Here is a 20,925-nt window from a genome sequence, read left to right as displayed (position 1 = left end):
GGGCCCAAAACTGGATGCAGTACTCCAGGTGTGGCCTCACCAGTGCCAAATAGAGGGGAATAATCACTTCCCTCGATCTGCAGGCAATGCTCCTACTAATATCCTTACATATAAATGTGAAGGAGCTCAGAGCAATATGCTTGGCCTTCAAAGTGTTCCTTCTACAGCGCTCAGGCAAAAGTGTGAAAGTATTGACAGACAATACAGTGTCAGTGTTTTTTGTCAAAAAACAGAGGGGCCCACTACAAGATCTTCTGCCAGGAAGCTCTCAGTCTATGGGATTTCTGCGTGAAGCATTCCACTCACCTGGAGGTATCGCCCCGCCCTGGGGAGCGGAACGTGCCAGCGGATCGCCTCAGCAGGTCCTTTTCCTCTCACCACGAGTGGTCTCTCCACTCAGAGGTCGCCAGTGTCATCTTCCAGAGGTGGGGAACTCCCCAGGTGGACCTGTTCGCCACCACGCAGGACAGGAAATGTCACTGCTTTTGCTCAAGGTTCGGTCAAGGCAAAGGTTCTTCTTCGAGTGATTGTTCACGTCCATTACACATTAGGGTGTGCGCGCGCCGCGTGCACGGACGTCAGAAACTTTTTCCCTTAGCGGCTCCCGTCGGGCCGGCAGGGCCCCCTCCCTCCCGCCAGAGTGGCGCCCCGCTCTAGGGTATATATATATCCCTGCCGACCCGACCCCTCCAGTTCCTTCTTACCATCCGTGGCGGCGTTGGAACAACTCTGTCTCTCGTCTGAGAGTGTCCCTTAGCATAGTCATTAGTGGTATCTACAACAGTTATCAGTTATTTAGTAGTTAGTGTTAAGCTTAGTAGTTAACAGTTCATTAGGTACTTAAAGTTCCTGCCCTGCTTGCTTGGTCAACACCGGCCCTGGGCGGCGGGGCATGCCGCACGCCCAAGGCTTCAAGGCTTGTGCCACGTGCCGTAAGCCTATGCCATTGAGCGACCCCCACGACTCGTGTCTCCGCTGCCTGGGGGAAGCTCATCAGAAAGAGCGCTGCAAGATCTGCAAGGCCTTTAAGCCCAGAACTAAGAAAGAAAGACTTTCGCCTCAAGCAGCTGCTCATGGAGACGGCGTTACAGCCCTCCATTTCGGCGACACCGTCTGCCTCAGTGCGGCGCGCCCCAGCATCGGTGCGGGAACCGGCGCCGGCGGGTCACTCGAAGCCCACGACACCGACCCAACGGGGGCATGTACGGCACCGGTCGTCTTCGCCGACAAAATCGAAGGGCCAACCCAAGGCCCGAGGACGCTCCCCACATAAGAGGGTAGCGCCGGCGAAGACCTCGAGTGCGCCCAAGACCGGCACGGCCCCGGCACAGGCCCCGGTAGTGGCTCCAGCGCCGAAAGGCCCGTCGAGCCCCGGGATAGGCGCGTCGAGTGAGGAAGAAGGGCTGGAGGAGCTCTTGGAACAGCCCTCCACTCCGGACACATTTGAGGCAGCAAAGGATCTCATTGCATTGTCCGTTGAGGGCCCTCCACAAACTGAGGACGCTCCGCTGAGACTGACACACAGAGGCAAGCCGGCGATGGTGCGCCCATCACGGTCGCCATCTCGGCACCGTTCAAGGCACCGGTCCCGGTCGAGCTCCGCCTCGGTGGACTCCCAGTTGCCCTCCGCGCAGAAAGCGCCGCAACAGTCGGGCCTTAGTAAGCGGTCGGCACCGACTCAGCAGCCATACTCGAGTCGGCACCGGGATGCGTCGGCAGTACGTTCCCCGAGACCGACCACCCGTAGTCGTTCCCGGTCCCGTGGTCACCGGTACCGATCCAGGTCCTGGTCGCGGAGGCACTACTCCCCAAACCCGGACCGGCACCGTTCTACGGCTCCGCCGTGGCCTTCCAGATCACCGTCCGTGGTGTCAGAGACTGACTCGGGCTGTTACGGCGGGTATGCCCATAGGGCACAGGCTAGTAGGGACTACGAAGCCTCTGGCCATGCCCAATGGGGCCAACCAAGCCAATGGCCGTTCTGGACACCCTGGGCCTACCACCAGCAAGGGTCCCCATCCAGGACTTCGAGATCCGGGCCATCGGGGTACCGATCCCGCTCTCCGCGGTACCGCCCGCCCTCTCACAAGGACGCAACGGTCTCTAGACCGCAGGAGCGGGAGGGAGTGGACTCGGCACCGAGCACGGTACCGTCCCAGTCCCACACCGTGGGACAGGCCCCAGAGGAACAACCAGGCGATTAAGGGTTGCAGGAAGGTGAGGATGGACAAAAGGCCCCGACCTCTTCCTCCTCGCCGGACGAGGCAGTAGCGGGCACGACAGTGTCTGGCCCTCCCCCGATTGATCATCGGGCGCACCAAGACCTGCTTCGCCGGGTAGCCCTCAATCTGGGCTTGCAAGCGGAGGAGACTGTAGAACAGGAGGACCCCATGGTCGACATCCTGAGCCCGGAGGGGCCCTCCAGAGTCGCTCTCCCGATTATACGGACAGTCCAGTCCAACTATAAGACGGTGTGGCAAACACCGGCCTCCAGTGCACCAACTGCAAAAGGCGTGGAGAGAAAATACTTCGCCCCGTTAGAGGGTTTGACTTCCTCTTTTTACACCCGCCTCCTTGTTCGCTGGTGGTCTCGGCGGTCAACGAGCGAGAGCGTCATGGCCAGCAAGCCCCTGCGCCCAAGGGCAAGGAGGCAAAACGATTGGACTTATTCAGAAGGAAAGTCTATTCGTCTGGGGGCCTCCAGCTGAGGATCGCTAATCAGCAGGCGATTCTAAATAGGCACAATTTTAATTCTTGGGCATCAGTCTCCAAGTTCAAAGACTCCCTACCTCAGGACACACATCCTGAGTTCACGGCCCTGGTGGACGAGGGGATGGCGGTGGCCAAGACCTCATTGCAGGCCTCCCTCGATTCAGCCGACGCAGCGGCTAGAACAATCGCGTCAGGGATAGTGATGAGGCGTTCGGCATGGTTACAAGCTTCAGGCCTTCCGCCAGAAGTACAGACCACCCTGCAGGACCTCCCGTTTGAAGGTTCGGGCTTGTTCTCTGACCAAACGGACGCCAAGCTACATAGCCTTAAGGACTCGCGAGCAACCCTAAAGTCATTAGGAATGCATACCCCGGTGACACAGCGCAAGCCCTTTAAGCCTCAACCACCACAGAGGCAGTACCACCCTCGCCCTCGGCACGAACCGTACCGCCGTCGTGGCAGGGATAACAGGCGGAGACGTAACAATACGCCTAACCAGAGCCAAGGTCACGGCCAGGGCAAGCCGCAGCCAGGGAACAGACCAGGCTTTTGAAGTTACGCTCGAGGACCGCATACCACATTCCATACCGGATCCTCCTCTGAGTTTCCAGGACCGCCTGTCCCATTTCTACCGGGCATGGTCACGCATAACATCGGACCGCTGGGTCCTGCGCACAGTGAAGGCGGGCTATACCCTCCAGTTTTCCTCGCCCCCTCCCTGCCATCCCCCTTCCCCGTCCCTCTTCAGGGACCCCTCTCACAAGCAACTTCTCATGCAGGAGGTACAGACCCTTCTCACAGTAGGAGCAGTGGAAGAGGTCCCACCAGACCTAAGGGGGAAAGGATTCTACTCCAGGTACTTCCTGATTCCCAAGGCAAAAGGGGGCCTCCGTCCTATCTTGGACCTGTGCGACCTAAACAAGTTTCTGGTCAGAACGCGCTTCTGTATGGTCTCCCTTGGAACTATTATCCCATCCCTGGATCCGGGGGATTGGTACGCTGCCCTCAATATGAAAGATGCCTATTTTCACATCGCCATCAATCCGGCCCACAGGCGGTTCCTGCGCTTCACCGTCAACCAGCGCCATTTCCAATTTACGGTCCTGCCTTTTGGCCTGGCATCAGCACCACGACTATTCACGAAATGCATGTCCGTGGTAGCAGCCTTCCTTCGGAAAAGAAGGATGCGCGTGTTCCCGTACTTGGACGACTGGCTCCTCGCGGGCAGGTCGGAGGCCGAGGTCTGCTCTCACCTGACGCTGGCTCTACAGATGTTCGGCAGGCTCGGCCTCCTGGTCAATGTACCCAAGTCCACGTTAGCCCCCACACAGAGACTGGACTTCATAGGTGCAGTCCTGGACTCGGTGACCGCGCGGGCAAGCCTCCCAGAGTCGCGGTTCCTGACAATTCAGAGGGCCGTAAGCTCAGTCCAGAAGTTCCCCACGACAACGGCAAGGTGTTGCATGCAGCTCCTGGGACACATGGCAGCCTGCACACATGTAGTCAGGCATGCCCGCCTAAGGCTCCGGCCCTTGCAGTTGTGGTTTACCCAAACGTACCGCCCCAACAGAGACCCCTTGGATCTGGTGGTGACGATCCCGGATCGGGTGTTGGGCTCGCTCCGCTGGTGGCTCGATCAACAGCAGGTCTGCGAAGGGATCCCCTTCGCTGCCCCACAGCCCACTCTGACGTTGGTAACGGATGCATCGGACCTGGGTTGGGGGGCGCACCTGGGGGAACTGTGGACCCAAGGCTTGTGGTCCAGGGAAGACAGGTTGCTTCACATCAATCTAAAGGAGCTAAGAGCGGTTCGCCTCGCCTGTCAGACCTTCCACGCCACCATAGAAGGTCACAGCGTGGCAGTCCTGACGGACAACACTACCGCCATGTTCTATATAAACAAGCAGGGCGGGTCCCGGTCCTCTCCCCTCTGTCGCGAGGCACTCCAATTATGGGACTTCTGTATAGCCCATGCGATCCATCTCATTGCAACGTATCTCCCGGGGATCCAAAACGGGTTAGCGGACTGCCTCAGCCGATCCTACCAGATGCACGAATGGGCGCTGAGGCGGGACGTCCTGCATTCAATCTTCCGGAGGTGGGGCTTTCCCCGGGTGGATCTTTTCGCCACCAAGGACAACAGTCAATGCCCTCAGTTTTGCTCGTTTCAGAACCTCAGCCCAGGATCATTGGCAGATGCCGTCACGATTCCGTGGGGAGGGAGCCTGAGGTATGCCTTCCCTCCATTCCCGCTCATCCACAAGGTCCTCCTCAAGACCCGCAGGGACAGGGCGACAATTATACTCATCGCCCCGGCCTGGCCACACCAGCATTGGTTCACGACCCTGCTGGAATTGTCCATAGCCGACCCGATCACCCTCCCCCTCCATCGCGACCTAGTCACACAAGACAGGGGTCGCCTGCTCCACCCGAACCTGTCATCGCTACATCTCAGGGCGTGGTATCTCTCTGGCTGAACGATGTGGAACACAGGTGCTCTCACCAGGTTCAACAAATTCTCCTTAGTAGTAGGAAGCCCTCCACAAGAGCGAGCTACCTGGCCAAATGGAAGAGGTTCTCCCACTGGTGCGAGCCTCAGCACATACAGCCTCTACAGGCCTCAGTTCCGTCGATCCTGGACTACTTACTACACCTCAAGCATCAGGGGCTTGCCCCCGCCTCGATTAAAGTGCATTTAGCTGCCATTTCGGCATTCCATCCGGGAGAGTTGGGAGTGTCAGTGTTCTCCATCCCCACGGTAGCCCGATTCCTCAAGGGGCTGGAGAGGGTGTTTCCCTACTCGCGCCCACCGGTCCCTGCGTGGAGTCTGAACCTAGTCCTAACTAAGCTCATGGGGCCCCCCTTTGAACCCCTAGCCACTTGCTCCCTCATGCACCTCTCGTGGAAGGTGGCGTTTCTCGTGGCCATCACATTGGCCAGGAGGGTATCGGAATTGAGGGCCCTCACTTCAGAACCCCCTTATACAGTTTTTCATAAGGATAAGGTGCAACTGAGGCCATACCCCAAATTCCTCCCGAAAGTGGTATCGCAGTTTCACATGGGACAGGACATTTGTCTACCGGTGTTCTTCCCTAAACCCCATACAGACCCTCATCACCGCAGCCTACATACCCTCGATGTTCGAAGGGCATTGGCGTTTTACCTGGAGCGGACCAGGTCGTTCCGCAGAACACCTCAGCTGTTTATTGCCATTGCGGAACATATGAGAGGCCTGCCTATCTCGACACAGCGCTTATCGGCGTGGATTGTGCATTGTATACGCACATGTTATGAGCTCGCCAATGTTCCGGCCCCAGAGATCCGGGCCCACTCGACTAGGGCCCAAGCATCCTCGATGGCCTTCTTGGCGCAGGTCCCTATCCAGGAAATCTGTAAAGCGGCCACCTGGTCATCCGTATATACGTTCACAGCCCACTACGCGATCCACCATCAGACCAGAGAGGACGCGGTGGTCGGACGGGCTGTGCTACAGTCAGTTGTACCTTGACTCCTACCCACCTCCAGTGGTAAGCTTGGGAATCACCTAATGTGTAATGGACGTGAACAATCACTCGAAGAAGAAAGAACGGTTACTTACCTTCTGTAACTGTTGTTCTTCGAGATGTGTTGTTCACGTCCATTACACTTCCCACCCTCCTTCCCCTCTGTCGGAGTCTCCGGCAAGAAGGAACTGGAGGGGTCGGGTCGGCAGGGATATATATACCCTAGAGCGGGGCGCCGCTCTGGCAGGAGGGAGGGGGCCCTACCGGCCCGACGGGAGCCGCTAAGGGAAAAAGTTTCCGACGTCCGTGCACGCGGCGCGCGCACACCCTAATGTGTAATGGACGTGAACAACACATCTCGAAGAACAACAGTTACAGAAGGTAAGTAACCGTTCTTTCTCTCTCAGATGCCTTCCTATGATCATGGTTAGACAGCCTGCTGTACTCTTTCCCTCTGATTCCCCTAGTTTGCAAGGCTCTACTAAAGATCAAAAGGGACAAGGCGAAGGTTATCCTGGTCGACCCAGCATAGCCTCGCCAGCATTGATTGGGTATGCTCCTAGATCTCTGTCGCATCTCCATGGCTCCTCCCTCTCAGACCAGACATGATACCGCAGGATCATGGAAGGCTCCTTCATCCGAACCTCATAGGCCTACACTTGACAGCATAGCTGCTGCCTGGCTAAATCCAGAGGAGAGGGCATGCTCGGAGCTCAAAGCAGATCCATCAGGTTTTGCTAGGTAGCAGAATGCCCTCTACCAGAGGCCACCTATCTAGCCAGGTGGAAATGCTTCAGTTGCTGGATGGCCAAGTGGAGCCTTTGCCCAGCACAGGCCTCATAGAATAGAATCATAGAATATCAGAGTTGGAAGGGACCTCAGGAGGTCATCTAGTCCAACCCCCTGCTCAAAGCAGGACCAATCCCCAGACAGATTTTTGCCCCAGATCCCTAAATGGCCCCTTCAAGGATTGAACTCACAACCCTGGTTTTAGCACGCCAGTGCTCAAACCACTGAGCTATCCCTCCTTGCAGTTCATCTTAGAGTATCTCTAAGGTCTTTCATTGTCATCAATCAAGGTTCATTAGCAGTCATCTCAACGTTCCCACCCCCAATCCAAGACAACTTGGTCTTTGCCCAGGAGATGATGAGCAGGTTCATCAAGGAGTTGGAGAGGCGCTACCCACAGGTTCATGACCCAGTTCCACCTTGGGACTTAAACCTGATTTGGTCTAGGCCCTTGGCGTCCTGCTCCTTGCTACTTCTCTCGTGGAAGGCTGCTTTCCTGGTAGCAATCACTTCAGCCAGGAGAGTTTCTGAGTTGACCTTGGAGCCTCCCTATACAGTTTTCTTCAGAAATAAGGTCCAACAGTGTCCCCACCCAGCCTTTCTACCCAAGGTGGTGTCGCAGTTTCATGTCAACCAAGACATTTTCCTGCCTGTCTTCTTCCCGAAACTGCACAAGACAGGAGAGAAACGACGCTTACACTCCCTGGACGTTAGGAGGGCACTAGCCTTTTATATTGACAGGACAAGTCCCTTCCACAAATCTACGCAGTTTTTTGTTGCTATCACAGATAGAATAAAGGGTCTCCTGGAGTCATCCCAGAGGATCATCCTGGATCACAGCCTGTATCCAGGCCTTCTTTGAACAAGCAAAGCTCCGGCTATCATGAAGGCCCATTCTACGAGAGCGCAAGCATCTTCAGGAGCTTTCATGGCACACATTCTGATCCAGGACAGCTGCAGGGCTGTGATATGATCATCGGTTCACATGTTTGCGTCCCACTATGCCATCACCCAACTGGCCAGAGATGATGCCAATTTTGGAAGAGCTGTGTTACAGTTGGCATGCTCACGATTTCGTAGCCCATCTCCAAGGACACTGCTTGTGAGTCACCTGACATGGAATGGACAGGAGCAAGCACTCAATGAAGAAAAAACGATTACTAACTTTCCGTAACTACTGTTCTTCAAAATATGTTGCTCATGTCCATTCCATGACCTTCCCTTCTACCCCGCCATTGGAGTTGACGGCAAGAAGGAACTGAAAGGGCGAGGGGCTGGTGGCACCCTTATAGTGACACATGAGTGCAGGCCTCCAGGGGCAATAGAGCCGACCCTAACAATAACATTGTGGGAAAACTCTCCGGCAATGTTGCATGCAGCCCATGCACAACTGACATGACATGGAATGGACATGAGCAACACATCTCGAAGAACAACCATTATGAAAGGTAGGTAACTGTTTTTTGCAACCACTTGGGTAGATAGCACTGAGAAGTTCCCCCTGCATTAATGAACCTGCAAGGGGTCTAAGTAGAAAAATGAAGATAAGAAGGAGCAAGGCCCACCAATGCCTTCCAGCTCCTGCTGCAGACCCACCAATGGCCTTCTTGCTACAGTCCTGCCAAAGACTTCCATCCATCCCTCCCACGACTGCCTCCCCTCTCTCCTGCATTCAGAAGAAATTAAGTTAATCCGAAGGGATCCTGGTGGAGGAATCCTTTCCATCATCTTAACCTTATGCATGTGAATGAGAATCACTGCAGTTAAACATTTGACCCTAAGTACACAGTGATAGCATTGTTAGCCCAGTCTGTCTTATGTTCTGGGGCTTCTAGGTGTCCCCTGTAGCTGCTTCCTCATATTTCTGTCTTGAACATTTCTGATGCCCTCCCGCGGCAGCTCCTGGTAGTGCGATAGCTGTGCAGCCACTTGGCTGATGGAACTGCCCTGTGAGTCCACGCGCATGATCTGTGCACCATGCTGCAGTGTTACATCAATCTCATTGATGCAACGTGTGACCTTTTAGTCTGTGAGTAATCTGCCCCGACTGGAAACTGTGGCAAGTTGAACAATGCTTCACTGAAGTTCAGCTCTGTAAGATGAGCTCTGCTGCTCGCTTGGTCTGAAAAAGCAGCTGACAGCTCTCAGCAGTAGTACTCCTCCAGGCTGCTAGAAAGCCAGGTCATCGAATGTCACTGGTAAATCACGTTTAATCAGAGGTCCCCTGTTAACATGACTTTGAATTGAGCAAGTCTCAGCAGTCCTGGTATGGATGAAGTGAGGCTCAGGAATCCCAATCCATTCCTAGCCAGTCCCGTGGGACCGTGCAGGCAATGTCCCAGTTGTTTGAATGAGATTCTATGTTCAGTTCCCATAGAGCTTAGGACACTTTGGCAGCATGGACTCTTTTTGGATATATCACTGAGACCCTTCCACCTCACACCCCATACGCTTATTCCCTAATTCTGATTTTCCACAGGACCTGTCCACAGAATATAACATTCAGTCAATAGTTCCATTGGCTTGTCAAACGCACACCAGCACCTTCACCCGGGCAGTTGCAGTTTGGCTCTTTGCTCCAATACTGGGAAGCGGGGGTTGGGGAAAGGGAGACCCGCATTGACTCTGCAAGACTGTCTTCCATAGCCCTAAACACTGATGACTGTCAACAACAGACCTCTTGGGATTCATAATAGCCATTTATAGTGTCTGCAGCCCAAAAGGTGGCAGTAAAAAGTAGAAATATGCTCAGTCCAGAAACCCAGATCCAGGCAATCCCAGAACTTTGGAGAAATTCAGATCAGGAGCCGAACTTCAGAGCAAGATTGCTGCTCAATTCCACCTCCAGTAAAACTGACATTGGTGAACTCTCTCTAGTCTCTCTCAATGACTCTCAGGTGCTCAGATACCACAGCCGTGTGAACAGTGTAAACACCTAGGACTGTGCTCTGTTTGTAAAACAAGAAGCAGGGTTTTTTTCTGTTTGGTAACATGATCAGTAAGTTTATTCTGGATTCACTGAGAGAGAATAGACAGTCTCTGCAGCTGCTTCACCCATGGGAGCTGTGCTGTTGGGAAATGTGTGTAGCATGGCATTATCCAATTAGCAAGGGAAATCATGACAAAAGGATTTCATTCCGAACAGGCCTCTGCAACATTACTGATCCCACCATAGTTAAAAACAAACAAACAAAAACCCCAAAGCCATAAAATGTAGGTTGAATTTTCTTTTGCAAAGTTCATTACCCCCACATCCTACCAAAAAGGTGAAATGAAAAATAACACCTGTGCATTCTCATTGCTCTACAATGCCAACACTGGAAATTCAGCCATTTATTAACATGGTATGTATTCACAGTTGGGAGCGGGGATGGAGGGGGGAAATATATCTCCTTTTTATTTATGAAAGGCCATTGTTCTACCCCTTCCTTTTGAACAGAAGAATGAGCAAGAAAACACCTTTATTCTTATTGTGATTTCTTTTTTTGTTGTTTTGTTGGGTTTTGGGGTGTTTTTTGTTTACAACTGCCTGTGCCTTCCCTCTGGGTGGTGCAAAATCCATGAAAACATCTTATAAAAATAAAAAATGGCTTCAGACAGTATTTAAAACACCTCTCCCTAAATTGTGCATGTGCCCTTGGCCTTCCATAATCTTTTGGTATTTGTGCTACAGCAGATTGCCCTTTTTTTTCTCTCTTTTTTTTTTTTTAATTTTATTTTCAGTGTTGATGCAAATCCCTAATGTATCCCTCTGTGTTCTAATCCAGTTTCCATATTCTCTGTGATGTCTTTCCTTATCTTCATTTCCTCATTTCCTCCTCTGCTTTCCATCAGCCTCCAAAAAAGATATGGGATTATACTCCTGGAGATTGCTCTATACTTACTAGGGAGGATAGAAAGGTAATTCTATCTCACATATGTTGTACCACAGTATGCTGTGTGTGTGTGTGTGTGTGTTTTTTTTTTTTTTATCTGGCATCGTTTGGGTTTTATGAGTGTGTGTGGGTGGTGACTCTATTTTTTTTAATTTGGCATGAACTCATTATCCTAACAATTAAGTTGGCCAGTAAATCGTTTCAATAAGCAGTCCTTAAAACATAATCTACCATAAAGATGAGTGGTTGTTTTGTGTTCTTGACCTGCAATGATAATTGTACTAACAGCATATTGCATCAATGTTACAGTATCATCTGTTGTTTGGTTTTTTACAGGTGGGTTTTATGATACTTATGGTTTTTACAATTAGATTCCAGCAGGCCTGGTGCATCTCTGAATGTAAATATTAAATGCCTACAACCATTGTATCTGTGATTATTGAAAAGTGATTAATTACTGGTGAATTTCTGTGTCTTATCCATACCATCTTTGTCTTTTTTTTTTAAATAAAAAGGCTCTTTTATTTCAAAATTAACATTCCTTTGTTTTCCCCTAACCCTAAGCATTATTTTTCCCATTCTTCTTCTCCTTCTTTAACCAGACTGATCTAGAAAAAGACATTTACCTCTACCAGACTGAGTTAGAGGCAGATTTAGAACAAATGGAGAAGCTTTATAAAGCGCCAGATAAAAAGCCATCGAAGGTATTTCCTCTTCTTTTCATGCTGCCAATCCCTGTTTCCCAACTCTCTGCTCTCTCTATTCACTGCTGTATGATTATTAAACGAGGCTAGGGTACATAATGCCCCAACCATTCTGATTGCATGGCTTGCTGTGTAACTGTCAGAAATGATAAAACATGATGCTGAGAATCTGGCTTGAAATCCATTTCAGCTACAGTGTTTCTCCCTCCCCCTCCACCTTTTCTAGGGTTTGTTTGGAGTTTGGTGTCTCTACAAAACCCCCTCACTATTTTTCACATGAATAGGCAGCGGCAATCGGCTTTAAATTCTTGGTTGACGTCACGTCACCATCTTGTGCCTTTCAAGCGATCTGCCTTCCCACATTTTTTTCACACATACCCCACTCTTATGTCAGGATGCTGTGCCTACCCTAAGATCTGGATTTTTTGCAAGAGATTTTATGCAACTGTCCTTAAGCTGCAATCAGTGCGGCCTTCTTGAGCAGGGTAGCTATCGCTGCTGTCCTGATGAGAACTAATCCTAGACTAGAAAGATTAATTCGGTAATGCTCCTATTATTATTATTATTTTATTATTTTATTTTATTATTTTAAAGCTACAATAATTTTGATTGGGACTTGGAAGCTGCTCTTTCAAAGACCTCATTAGCTTTTGTATATCATCTGCATTTCTTCCAGTTTATGAATCTATATATGGGGACAGGGGGAGAGACAGACTAAAAGGTAAACATAGTATTTCTTCCCAAATTGCCTCAAATTATTAAACAATGTGCCTAGGAAGCGTTAGCTGGATTAAAAGTGAGCCGATGGGAACTGGCTTTTGCTACTGAAGCTGTGCAGCTGGCATTGCACCTTAAGGAAGGAACCTGGGCTTAGCCATTTCTTTTCTTGTTAGCAGGATGATATTGATTTGAACGCTGAGGAATGTATTATGCTGCAGAAATGTGATGTACCTTTAAAGAAAACGGGGGCGGAGGGTATAGGGGGAAAGCTTGGGGAAATAATTATAAGCATGTGTCTCCTGGTCCTGGCCCGGCTGGTTCTCTTTTCTAGCTTTTGGCTTTATTCACAATGACTCATTTGCAGACAATAGAGTAGGCACCATGAAAAGTCATCGGCTATGCTTAAAACCTGTTGCTGCCCTGAAGGGCCCCAAGAAAATTGTTGGTCTTCTGCAGAGACATTGCTGTATTAGATGCATTTAAACTGAAATCTCAATGTTTTCTGAAGGCCAGTATAGCTGAAAAATGACTTAAGCAAGGCTTTTTCTTTCTCTTTGCATCTCTTTGTGTATCAATGACTTCTTTGTTTGGACTTTTGCAGAGTACAGCAAGCAGCACTCCTCTGGAAACGTCTTCAGACCATTCATCCTAGTAAGTTTTAGAACCACTTGTTTGTTTTGTTTCACAGTTATGGGACTTTTCTGTTAGAATGTTGGAAGTGGTTCTTTCTGGTGACGCATGCAGATAATATTAGCATGATATTTGTGAATTAGTTGAGGGTAGAAGGTCAGCTATATAGTTTTGAATTAAGTTAGAAGTTATTGTATAATTATTATTTAGAGGTACTCAAACAAGAAATGATCATTGTTCTACATGCCTTCTATTTAAAAAGCAAACAAAACTGTAACTTCCTCTTACATTAAATTTACAAATAATTGATCATGCTATATGGGACATAAAATGTCTAGTCATCTTGATTGCAAATGTTCCAATGAGTTGAATGCTCCAACTTTCTAGGCAAAGAAAGCAATTAAATAATTCTCAGCCTACAATTTTATGCTGCTATTTTAGAGGAAGATTCAATAGGAGATGTGCTCTGTCCAGATGCATTGCAGATGGAGCCAGTTTACTGTAAAAGATGGAGGGAAATTCCAGAGCCAGATGTGCCAATTTACCACCACTGGGGATCCAGCACCTCCCTGCTAACCTGTTATTCTCTTTAACTGAAACAAATGTGTAGTATTCCATCTAGGCACACTTATACAATCCAGATGGATGGGGAGTAAGGAAGAGCATGTTTTCCCCTCTGTCTGCAAATTTCATGTATATTCATCTTCCTTGACCTTTTATGATATGTGGTTTTGGAATTCTATACAGTTCCCTTTTGCCTGGGTTCACTTTGCAAAGGAATTTCCTTCCATTATCATAATTTGGAAGATGGCCTTATCAAGTCCATTATTTCATGATTTTTTTTTTTAATTTTTATTTTTGCAAAGGAAGGCTAATAACACTAAACAACATCAGAGTGTGTTGCAAAATATATAAGTGTTGCTTATGTTTGGCAATGGCTGGTAAGGATTCTGAATTCCTGACTGCACTCAAAGAGTTCCAAGTCTTGTAAGTCTTTCCCTTACATCAGATAACCTTGACTCCTACTTTCCTGGATCACTTCCATCAGCTGAAATCAGTATGCTTCATTCTTCCATCAGGACCCTACCCAATTCTCACCAAAGTCCAAGGAAACTCCACCATTGACTGCTGTAGGAGTTCAGTTGGGCTCTCCATAAATAAATGATATGCTCATTATTGGTGAGGGCGGTGAACCAAAATTCCTGAATTTGGCCTCCCTTGAATTCTGTGGAGTGGATATAATCTCATAATTACCAGTTATATCGATTAAGTGTTTGTTTCATTTTAATTTTTTTTAATTAATTATGTTTAATCAGTTTCCCATATGTATCTATTCTCCTCACAATATTTACTGTCGGTACAATGGTCAAAAGTCTGAATACACATTAATATGTGAAGTTATGTAGATGTACATATAATTACATTGTATTATGTAGCACCAAGGCTAGATTTCCAAATGATGGCACTTCACTTACTCCCACCACATCTGTGCTGTTTAGATGACTACCTCCAAACACTGCACCCACAGTAAATGTTTTAAGGAAATGATATTTTGTTTCTCAGCTCATGGGGTAGGATCATTCTCTCTAGATTTGCATGCGGGGGGAAGGTATTCTCTGCACATGGATCTGCCCCTGTGGAAGAGCATGGGGGTGCTACCTCTAGCAGCACAGGCTCCCCTCTCTTCCTGCCCCCATTGAAGCACTTGGGGATCTGTGCTGGGGGAGGGGAAGGTGGAGGATGGGATGGGTAGCCTGGGAGGAGTCACATGTTGTTCCCCTTCCAGCCCTGTGGAGCTTAGGTGGAAAAGGTAATGCTGCCTGGGGCTTTACTGTCTTTTCTGCAGAGCCACACCTCTCCCCTGGGTGACCATGGGCCAGAGAATCCTTTGTAGTGTGGCTCCAGTGGAGCAGAGCTGTCATGACACAGGGATGCTGCTGGCTGCCAAAGCCAGAGTCATAGCGCCTCCATGCAGATGGCTCTGGCCTCCTATGGATAGTCCCTGCAGCCTGTTTCACAGGGTGGGCAATGATGGGGGAGAAGTCAACAATGGGCCAATGGGAGTCTCCCAGACACTTCCTCTCCCACAGGTGTTTCCCCAAGAGAGGATTGTCTGGGTCATTGGTCTTTAATTACTGGGCTAAAATATTTCCCGCTCCCAGGTCATGAACCTCAGGGGAGTAAATATCAGCCTGTAATCACTGGGGCTGCCCATTTGGGCTCCTCAGGAACCTGACAACCAGACATTGGGGTAAACCTGACTCAGGCTGCATAGTGCTGTGTTTGTGATACCCATTCTGTGGTTCTGGCTGTGGGTCCCATTGAAGCCAATAGGAGTTTTGCCTGCGAGCCACCGAATTCCCTTCTTTCTTTGTATTTTGTTTTTCACTAGTTCTGTTATTAACCAGGGCCCTAACTAATGGGAGATCTGGTCTTCTCATGATCTCCTCCCCCATCCAGGAACTGAAATCCTTTGAAAGGACAAAATATCTTGTAATTCCAACTCCATTAATGGCTTTCTGAGGCATTGAAAGAAGCTGTACCCATCAGGCACCATGTCCCTCCCAAGTAACCAAGCACATACATACATCTGTTGGTATGTTATTGCTGCTAACACAAATCAGATATACATCTGGGAATCGTGGGATCTTAGCCTACTTTCTAATGGTTTCCTCAAATCAGTAAATGATCTGATTTTTTTTTAACTTACCAGGAGTCATACTTTGTCCCCAGTATAGCTTTGTTATAATAAGATTTCATATTATTATTATTATTTATTATTATTGTCATTGTGCAGTGTCTGGCTGAAGATGCTCAAGCACTAGGGTTGCCAACTTTCTAATTGCACAAAACGGAACACTCTTGCCCCCTACCCCGCCCCTTCACCGAAGCTCTGCCCCCGCTCACACCATCCCCTCTCCCTTTGTCACTCACTCTCCCACACCCTCACTCATTCGCTCATTTTCACCAGGCTGAGATGGGGTTGGGGTGCGGGCTCCGGCTGGGAGTGCGGGCTCCGGGGTGGGACTGGTGAGGAGGGGTTTGGGGTGCAGGAGGGGGCTTCAGGCTGGGGGGGGTGGGGCAGAGGGGTTCAGAGTGTGGGAGAGGGCTCCAGGCTGAGGCAGGGGGTGTGGGCTCTGGGATGGGGCCAAAAATGAGGGGTTCAGGGTGCAGGAGGGGGCTCCAGGCTGAGGCCGAGGGGTTTGGCATGCGGGAGGGGGTTCTGAGTTGAGGCAGGGGTTGGGGCACAGGAGGGGGTTCAGGCTCCAGGAAAGAGTTTGTGTGTGGGACGGTATGGGCTCTGGGCTGGGGGTGTGGGCTCTGTGCTGGGGCCAGAAATGCCGGGTTCACATCCCGGGACGGGGATCGGGGCAGGGGGTTGAGTGCAAGGGTGGGTGAGGGCTCCAGCTGGGGGTGTGGGCTCTGGGGTGGGGCCAGGGATGAGGGGTTTGGGGTGCAAGTGGGGGCTCCAGGCCGAGGCCAAGGGGTTTGGAATGTGGGAGGGGACTGGAGCAGGGGGTTGGAGAGTGGGAGGGGTTTTGGGGTACAGGCTCTGGGTGGCACTCATGTCAGTTGGCTCCCCGCAAGTGGCAACATGTCCCTCGGCGCCTAGGCACAGGTGCAGCTAGGTGACTCTGTGCACTGCCTCCGCCCGCAGGCGCTGCCCCTGCAGCTCCCGTTGGCTGCAGTTCCTGGCCAACAGGAACTGCAGAGCCAGCGCTCTGAGTGGGGCAGGGGCAGCGCACGGAGCCCCCGTTGCTGTCCTTCTGCCTAGGACCCGAGGGACATGTCACCACTTCCAGGGAGCCGCGCTGAGCCAGGTAGGGAGCCTGTCAGCCCTGCCAACAGGACTTTTAACGGCCCGGTCAGCCGTGCTGACTGGAGCCGCCAGGGTCCCTTTTCGACTGGGGGTTCTGGTCGAAAACCGGACACCTGGCAACCCTATCAAGCACTGATATCAGATGAGATCTGCTCTTATGAAACACACAACCTGCTTGACTGCTTAGCATGTCTTCTGCCTCTGAAAAAGTCATTTGTACTGTGGCAATGCTGACCTTTTGTATCTGGGAGAGAACAGTGAGCTGTAGGAATAATACTATGTAGCAAACTACCTCTCAGATTCATGCCTTTGGGGAGATTCCTTAACCTTGGCTTGCATGGAGTTGTAATCAATCACCTTAGTTTCTGTTGGCCTAAGCAAATGAAGTCATATCTATTTTTAACATAAATCTCAGTCTAATGCCAGGGACAGAATTCTGCTCTTGCATCTGCCTGGCAGATCTGGCCTCCAATATTCTGCTCTCCCTACAGGGGAGCTCTGTGCATGTGGGCAGAAAAGAATGCAAGAACTGAGATCTGCCATGCAGGTTGGGGCAGAATTTAACCTCAGGAATAGACTGTTTAAAATTTGAAACAGTCTATTCTATTTGTGAATGGGAGGCAGCAAGGACTAGTGGTTAGAGCAGAAGCTTAGGTGCTGTTTTTTGTTCCCAGTCTGGCCACTGAACTACTGAGTAGCTTTAGGCTATGTCTACACTAACGCGGTAAATCGACCTATGCAACACAACTCCAGCTACATGAATAATGTAGCTGGAGTCAATGTACCTTAGGTCGAGTTACCGCAGGGTCTACACCACGAGGAGTCGACGGGAGAAAATCTCCCGTCGACTTACCTTACTCTTCTTGTCAGGGGTAAAGTACAGGGGTCGACTGGACAGCGATATGCAGTCGATTTGGCGGGTCTTTACTTGACCCGCTAAATCGACCGCTGGTGGATCAATCTCAGATCGTCGATCCTGGCTGTAGTGTAGATCTGCCCTTAGACAAATCTCTTACCCTCTCTGTACTTCCATTTCCCCATCTATAAAACACGGGGATAATACTTCCCTGTCTCTTGGGTGTGAAGAGAGGTGTAGCTTGTACAGCTCCTTGAGACAGTGGAATGGAGGATGCTATAGTAATGCTAAGTATTTCAAGTGTGATTTCAATATGTTCATGGTCTTCAGCTAGAAATCTGACCTCAGCTGTATTGACATGCAGAGGTGTAAGAATCACAGGCACTGCTGAGCACGGGTTCACGAGTGATCTCCTCTGACCTGCTCATGATGCTCTCTAAGCACACAGTAAGAGAGAGAAAAATCAGTCTTTCTTTTCTTTTTTAACCCATATTCTAGCTCAGCCTATTTACCCAGCTACCAGACAGCAAGGAGAGAACTGGAACCAGCACCAGCGGACCCTGCTGGCTTGGAGAATGAAAGGCAGATTTACAAAAGTGTGCTGGAAGGTGGCGATATCCCGCTGCAGGGACTAAGCGGTCTCAAACGTCCTTCTAGCTCTGCTTCCACTAAAGGTAGGTCAGCAGAGCATTGACCTCTTCCCTCCATTACACACGGTGAGGTGGGTGAACTGCCAAGGGCGGTTGGGTCCTTATCCAAACCTAGTGAGGTCTACCTGTCATTCCTCTCTCCTTCTCTGCCTTTCGTCCGCTTTTCTCTCCCCACCAAGCCTGGCCACGCTTTCCCTTAACCCAATCCCTAACGAACTCCAGCTTACCAACAGGGTCAGGACTCTTCCCTTTGCTTTCCCTTATTTCTGTCTTCCTCTTTCCAACTGCTAACAGTCGGCCAACACCACCTTCCCCTTTTCCTTCCTAACTGCAGCACCCCCATGTCCTCTTTCTGCCACCCTGCTGTTGCTGCTGTTCCTGGTGTGCAGTCTGATCAGGTCAAGCAGTGTCTGGTGGCCTGAGCACGTCTGCATTTCAGTACCATGCACTCTGGGGCTCTCCTGACTCAAAGACACATGGGACGCCTCTTGACCTGGCAATTGCCTCGGAGCCCATGAGATACAAAGAGAGCAGCCAGCCCAGCAGAGACTGGTGGCACTGTTGAGCCTCCACCTTGGAGTTTGCAGTATACTGAGACAGGCAAAAAGCCTGATGCATCTCTGAGCTGGTTGTAAGCTAAAAATGGCTGGGGGCAAAGGAGCTGGTTCTTTTGTTTTCCAAGCCAATCCTCCTACAAAATAACATATCACACCTGGGAGTTTCTGTCTTCATCTCCCACTCCCAGCTGCTTTCAGCAAACATAGCTGTGCAAAGGGAGCAGAGAGCATACTCAGCCAGTCCCCAGCGAGCACAACTGCCGAGGGCCAGCAGATTGGTTCATTTGTTTTAGCGCAGATGCTCCCTGGCTTGCCTGACCCTGGCAGGAATAATTTACTTGGCAGCTGTTGGCTGGGCAGGACCATGGTTGGTCTGATCACTGGCTCACAGTGAGGCTGCTTTTGCAATATTAATCCCTCTGCATCCCTGCTAAGGCCCACATTCTGCTAGATGCTGAGTTGCCTCTTGCATGGTGTGGAGGATGCTCAACATTTGGCAGGATTGGGCCCTACAAGTGCTCCTGGCCTGAATCTAGACCTGCTTCTGATTTTAGAAACTCCACAGCATTGCAGAATTTTGCTGTATCTTTGCACTCGCTTTTATAGCGTGGCTTGTGCATTGTCTCTGCTTTTTTCTTTCTTTTGAACACCAGTTTTTTAAAGTTCATTTTGTGATATCCAAGCATGTTATCTCTCCTTTCTCAATAGCTTTCCAGCATTTAAGCTAACAGGTTGTATTTATTTTATTCTGCATGCTTACCAGTGGATCGTAAAGGTGGGAATGCTCATATGATTGCACCCTCTTCAGTTAATAGCCGAACCTTTAACGCTAGTCATACCAGTATGTTAGGTCATGCATGTAAACATAAGAAGCCCTTATCAGCTGCAAAAGCCTGCATTACTGAAATCCTCCCTTCCAAATTCAAACCCAGACTAGCAGCTCCTGCTGCTCTTGTGCAGGACACAAAGGGTATCCTGCTGCCTCATGAGAAAGCGCAAAGCTGTGAGAACCTTCGTAGCTCCAGTGCCTTGTTTGATAACAAAAAAGCTTTCCTGGTCAATGGGGAAAGTGTAGAAAACCTTCTAATGCAATCGAAGCAGGAATATGTCACCAAATCCAGCAGCACTATGAGCCTACAGGAGTACAGCACCAGTTCTAGGAAGGGCTACCTTCCCAGGAAGAGTGGGATGGAGTTTACAATGCTGTATAAAAATATGCATCAGATCAACAGGTCCAGGATCCACCTGGGCACCATCTCATCCTGCAGCGTGAGGGATATTGCATCCCAGTTTGAGAACGAGCTGAGGGACAGAAGTGAGCAGAGCCCCGGTCGGGAGAATTCAGAGCAAATCCCCAAAGACACCGTCTCATCCCGCATCACTGCCTTCGAGCAGCTGATCCAGAGATCCCGGTCCATGCCCGCTCTCGACTTCTCCAGTGGACAAAGCAAATCGCCCACCTCTCCCCAGTCTAAGAGCTGCCTGAGCTCGGCCTATTCAGCAGAATCCCTGCTGGAGTCACCAAAGCCAAACCAAGAAGAAAAGGATGCTGCCAGCATGGCCGACAACTCCTCTCACTCCTGCAGCAACGTGGAGGACTTGGCGTCAGATCTCAGTGACATTGTCCCCATGGACACACTCTCGGCTTGTACGGACGAGACTGATCTCCAGTCCAACGCATCCAACGACAGCGGCGGCAGCCTCAGCCATGCCAACGGGCCCCGGAAATATAAATTAAACAAATGCAAAGGAGCTTGCCCGGCTTCCTACACCAGGTTCACCACCATTCGTAGGCACGAGCAACAGCAGGCCTCCAAGAACCCCAGTTTCAAAGGGGACACCCAGGGGGACAGGCACGCACTCCCCAGAAATGTCTATTTGATGAGCCCACTTCCCTTCAGATTGAAAAAGCCCTTCCAGCACAGCCCAAGAAAGACTCCGCCCCCGGATTGCCTGGGAGTCTTGCTGGTATATAGCACTGAGAACCAGAACAACATAGCTCAGCCACGAGGGTGCCAGGCGGAAAAGAGTCACCACTCCCTGCACAAACGGTGTTGTGAAGACAGACCTCTGGCCCCCAGGCGCCTGTCTTCCTTTGACATTGTGGAA

General features: G+C 50.2%; 1 protein-coding gene across 50 annotated transcripts in view; it reads left to right on the top strand.

Annotated features, from left to right (window-relative positions):
• SORBS1 (sorbin and SH3 domain containing 1) overlaps positions 1-20,925 on the top strand; it is a 291,557-nt gene that overhangs the window by 237,239 nt on the left and 33,393 nt on the right. For 24 of the 50 annotated variants that reach the window (XM_065553231.1, XM_065553227.1, XM_065553223.1 and 21 more), the window contains 4 exons: positions 10,839-10,904; positions 11,482-11,583; positions 12,905-12,954; positions 18,108-18,283. In XM_065553231.1, the coding sequence (XP_065409303.1) occupies positions 10,839-10,904; positions 11,482-11,583; positions 12,905-12,954; positions 18,108-18,283 (394 nt within the window). The remainder of the gene's footprint in view (positions 1-10,838; positions 10,905-11,481; positions 11,584-12,904; positions 12,955-18,107; positions 18,284-20,925) is intronic. The other 26 variants (XM_065553237.1, XM_065553251.1, XM_065553249.1 and 23 more) reach the window with 2 other exon arrangements.

The sequence above is a fragment of the Chrysemys picta genome, chromosome 7 (genome assembly GCF_011386835.1).
Source record: "Chrysemys picta bellii isolate R12L10 chromosome 7, ASM1138683v2, whole genome shotgun sequence".
NCBI lineage: Eukaryota > Metazoa > Chordata > Testudines > Emydidae > Chrysemys > Chrysemys picta.
This window is presented reverse-complemented; position numbering and strand designations above follow the sequence as displayed.